General features: G+C 39.7%; 1 protein-coding gene across 1 annotated transcript in view; it reads left to right on the top strand.

The window, feature by feature from the left end:
• The first annotated feature begins 352 nt into the window (after positions 1-352).
• LOC104961330 (adenomatous polyposis coli protein 2-like) overlaps positions 353-4,577 on the top strand; it is a 9,155-nt gene continuing 4,930 nt past the window's right edge. Inside the window, exons 1-2 of the mRNA XM_010789599.1 lie at positions 353-426; positions 776-925. Of these exons, the coding sequence (XP_010787901.1) occupies positions 388-426; positions 776-925 (189 nt within the window). The 5' untranslated portion in view covers positions 353-387. The remainder of the gene's footprint in view (positions 427-775; positions 926-4,577) is intronic.

Below are 4,577 nucleotides of genomic sequence, written 5' to 3'. Positions count from 1 at the left end.
ACATCAGAGTAGTGTTCGGGGAATATTTTCCTAGGGCCACACCTTTGACCCAGTTTATCAGTTTGTACTGCTCTCACTGAGCACAGGCCTGCAACCTTGGGATGCTCTCAGTGTGTTGTCTCCCTGTTCCTGCCTGTTGGCGTCAGCTGATGGAGGAGTTATATAGTGCTTTGCCGGTTTTATCTTGTTATGCAGCATGATGATTATTCTCTCAGACCTAAATATATGGGTCTCAGGAAAGATATTCAGAATTGGTTTGGCACCGCTGTGTCACCTCATGGCTGCTGCACATGTCTTTGTCAATGTTACGGCCGTAACTTGAAATCAATTCTTCAGTGTTTGCCATCAAGTCCCAGCTCTCCTGTGTTCTCATTGTGTTTCGACTCCATGCTCCAGAGGTTTTCTATTGCAAGTAGCATTATAATGGTAACATATATATTTGTGCAGAAGAACCAGATGTCCTGCGGTCAATGTACTGTATGTACTGCAATGCTAATCCTCAAAGCTAAAGCTAAAGACAAAAAGGAAATGAAAATAAATCCATACAAAATACAAAAGGTGTCTGTACAGGGTGTGAGCGGAGAGATATAACTTTTCCCCCAAACAGGTCTCCACAAGGGTTGATTGACAGATGACCAATAGTAATCCATCAGAGCGCTTGGAGCGTTTCCACTGACGCTGCCTCTGAACAACAAACCATTTGGTGGAGGCACCACCCTTTGTGACAGTCTCTCATCCATCAGTCTTACACCTCCTCCTCCTCCTCCACCTGCAGGAGGCACTGCCCAGTGTGAAGATGGCTTCCTACGATCAGCTGGCCCACCAGGTGGAGGCGCTCCGTAAGGAGAACTCCCACCTGAGGAGGGAGCTGGAGGATAACTCCAACCACCTGTCCAAACTGGAGACCGAGACCACCGGCATGAAGGTCAGTGTGGAGAGTACACCAACACCACCAAATCCAATGCAAACACCAGCCACACAAACACCACCAACACAGCCAAAACCAACACAAACACCACCAACACAAACAGCAACACCGACAACATCAACACCACCACCACCAACACCAACTTGACTAACACAGATTTAAAGGAGCTAACCGTTGGTTTTACCTTAAAACTTCACACCGTGTATACTGAGAACTTTTCCCAATCATCCGTCATGTTTTATGTTGGAGCTTCACCTCTTTGTGTCATCCTCAGATGCCTGTAAACTGATGGCTCGTTTAGAGATTGAGAAGTAATGGATGCACATGGTGATTTGCAGTGTTGGGACTAACGCGTTACAATAACGCAACTACTTTTTGCGGTAACTAATAGCGTTACTAGTTACCTATTCCCATTAAGTAACGCCGTTATAGTTACTGTGATTTAAATGGGTGCGTTACTGCGTTACATTATGTGATGGAACTGAACCGAATCTCCCTGCGGATGTAACTTACAGGCGAATACAGCGATGTCCTCTCACAGCCGCATGGAAAAGTGAAAGTAACCAGAGGGGAGTGATGATTGGTTAACGCGGGGTAACATTTCAGGGTAAGCCAATCAGAGACAGAGTTAGGCGGGTCTTGCCTTATGGGGAAAATACACACACGAACACTTGCTAATGCTAACACACATACACACGGCAACACTCACCACTGGCAGATGCAAGTATCAGCGAGAGCAGCAGCGCATTTACAACTTGGAAATATAACCACTATTTTCAATTTGTGGGGATAAAGGACGCAAAAAATCTTGCGGTCAAATGTAAACTGTGTGCAGGACAGAAAGCATTGTCCACATCGAAAAACAGCAATGCCAATCTCCTGAAGCACCTAAGTAATNGTGTGCCTTGGCAGTCCTCTGTTAGCAGCATAACTGTTTGTTGTGTTGGTTTCTTTTTTATATTTAATGCAAATAGCAAATATCCTCATGGCTTGCTCTGCGATTAAAACGGACCGTCCATGAATGTGGTTTCTTCGGTAAGTACATTTTAGTTCTCTATTTATATTTTACTGGTGTTTTTATTCAAATATCTTTGGCATTTACATGTATTTAAGGCAAAGATTATTTAACATATAGTGAGAATTGCTAATTGTATGAGCCATATGTTAAAATATATAATTTGATATATTATATATATATATATTAGAACATTGTATTTCTTTATTATTATTATTATCATTATTATTATATCATTGATTTAAACCAGCCGTAATGAAATTGACGTCATAGCGCCACGGAGCAAAATGGATTTTGAGATCTAAACAATGTGTTTCTTTAGTACTGCCACCACTTTGTTTGAAGTAAACTTACCTGCAAAGTATTTTTTTGTTGGAGTCAAGCTTATTGCTAAAATGTTGGATAACACAGAACTACACTAACATTTGTCTCTTCATATTGTCTATAAAGAAACATGGTAAAAGTGATTATTGCAGTGAGAAAACCAAACAGCATGTTTCTACGTTTAATTTGAATAAAAACTGATATTTTAATGTCGATGAACTGTTCATTGATAATCTCATTGTAGTACACAGCTGAATTTAAAAAACACTTTGAAATAAAACATTTATATCTACAGCCCCTAAAGACACACTGCTCTTCAGTTATGTCATGTGTTATGTTTCTTGTCATTTATGTTAGGTAAGGACATGCCTGAAAGACACCGCTGCATAACCATTTTCTCCTTCTCTGATGAAGAAGAAGAAAATCCACGAGGAAAATTAAAGCTTATGTTATGAGATACAAGACCAGTAAAGGAAATTCACTAAGAAACAACACTTTTATTGTGATAACATTAAAAAAAAGTTTTAAAAAAGTATAACAGGACCATCATTTGTTTGTGACGTTGCACCTCAGAGAAGGTGTGCAAGGTTATTGTCAGAAGTGTGGCAAAAAACACCGTCAGCTGATCAAATGTACCTATTTTGTTGCTGTTTCCAAATGTACAATCGATCAGATGATTATTTCTATCTGCCTCACTTACTTTATAAACTTCACAATTCTTGTGCCTTGTCACACACAAATTGTGCCAATCTGGACTCAGATTTGAATGTATTATCTATAGCTTTTTTTAATTTATTCTATAAACTACTGACTACATGTATCTGTGTTGGAATTCAACAGACACTGAATTACCATACATGTAGAGATTGAAATTTAAGAAAAATGTTGAGTGGTCTCCAGAGCTGTAATACCGATATATTTGAATGTTCAAAAAGCTCACTTTCTACAGTGTAAATCACATTAAAGGACCATATCAGCATTTGTTTACTTTAATTTTTTTTAATGAACTACACATTTATGAAGAATTTATTCACAAATGTACTGGCAACAATTGTGATGGTTAAATAATTGTTATAGTAATTCGATAGATAGCCTCAAAATATTCTGGTTCCAGTCCAGAACAAAGCATGGACAAAGAAAAAACAATGAGGTGACCTCAGAAACCAATGTTGCAGCCTGACTACAAATCACCAGTGTTGGGCAAGTTACTTTAAAAAAGTAACTAGTAATAGTTATAGTTACTGCTCTCAAAAAAGTATCTAGTTACTTTATTAGTTACTAAATTATAAAAGTAACTAGTAACAAGTTACTTTACTTTACTTTAAAAATAATAACAATACAAATACAAGTTTTTGTGTTGTTTTTTGCTGACTAGTTATCTGAAGGCATGCAACAGACTCGACCGTTGCGATGGGCAGCATGTCCTCAACAACATACCTGGCAATCAATCTGTTTAGTTGACTCTGGGTGACATGTGGCGATTTAAAAAAATCGTTTTTTGGCTGTTTAGATGGTGTTGCTCCATCTGGGTCACTGCCGGTGGTTGAGACGGTGGGGTCTTTGGCGACTAGTTTTATAGCCCCATGTATGTAGGATTACTTAGGTGCTTCAGGAGATTGGCATTGCTGTTATTCGATCTGGACCAGGGGTTTTCAAAGTGTGGGTAGGTGAGCCTCCCCTCAGAGAACATAAGAACAGCCGCGCCCCTACTCCCAATTATTATTGCTATTATTATTANAAGCACGACCAATCATCTGAGCTGGCCCAGCTAAAATAACTGGATGGCCTACCTGCCTGTCAGCCTTCCATCTGTGCATAAACTTATCTCGTGCCCTCATTGGTCATGTGCGCGTTCGTGTGTGTTGGAGGAGGGGCTCTGTAAGGAAGTGGCAGATTTTTTCCGGCTGTGTATTTTCAAATTCTAGCGCACTCGAGCTGGTTTCTCCAAAATTACCTACCCTTCAGTCAGAATTCTGACTTTAAAGTCAGAAGTACAGGTACCTGTAGTGAACCAGCTTCAGTATGAGGGCACGAGATAAGTTTATGCACAGATGGAAGGCTGACAGGCAGGTAGGCCATCCAGTTATTTTAGCTGGGCCAGCTCAGATGATTGGTCGTGCTTTTTACAGTACTACGGCTTCCACAGATGAAATTTTTTTATGGATTTGTTGTCAAAGCACTTAGGATATTCATTGCTATCGGGATGTTAAGAGCATTCCATGGAATATAACAAAAAGTGTATCTCGAGCCGGTTTCTCAAACTGACCTAACCCCACCTTTAAGCAGTATCAATTGATAAACAAAAATATT

Source organism: Notothenia coriiceps, unplaced genomic scaffold (assembly GCF_000735185.1).
Source record: "Notothenia coriiceps isolate Sejong01 unplaced genomic scaffold, NC01 NC01_scaffold00033170, whole genome shotgun sequence".
Taxonomy (NCBI): Eukaryota; Metazoa; Chordata; class Actinopteri; order Perciformes; family Nototheniidae; genus Notothenia; species Notothenia coriiceps.
This window is presented reverse-complemented; position numbering and strand designations above follow the sequence as displayed.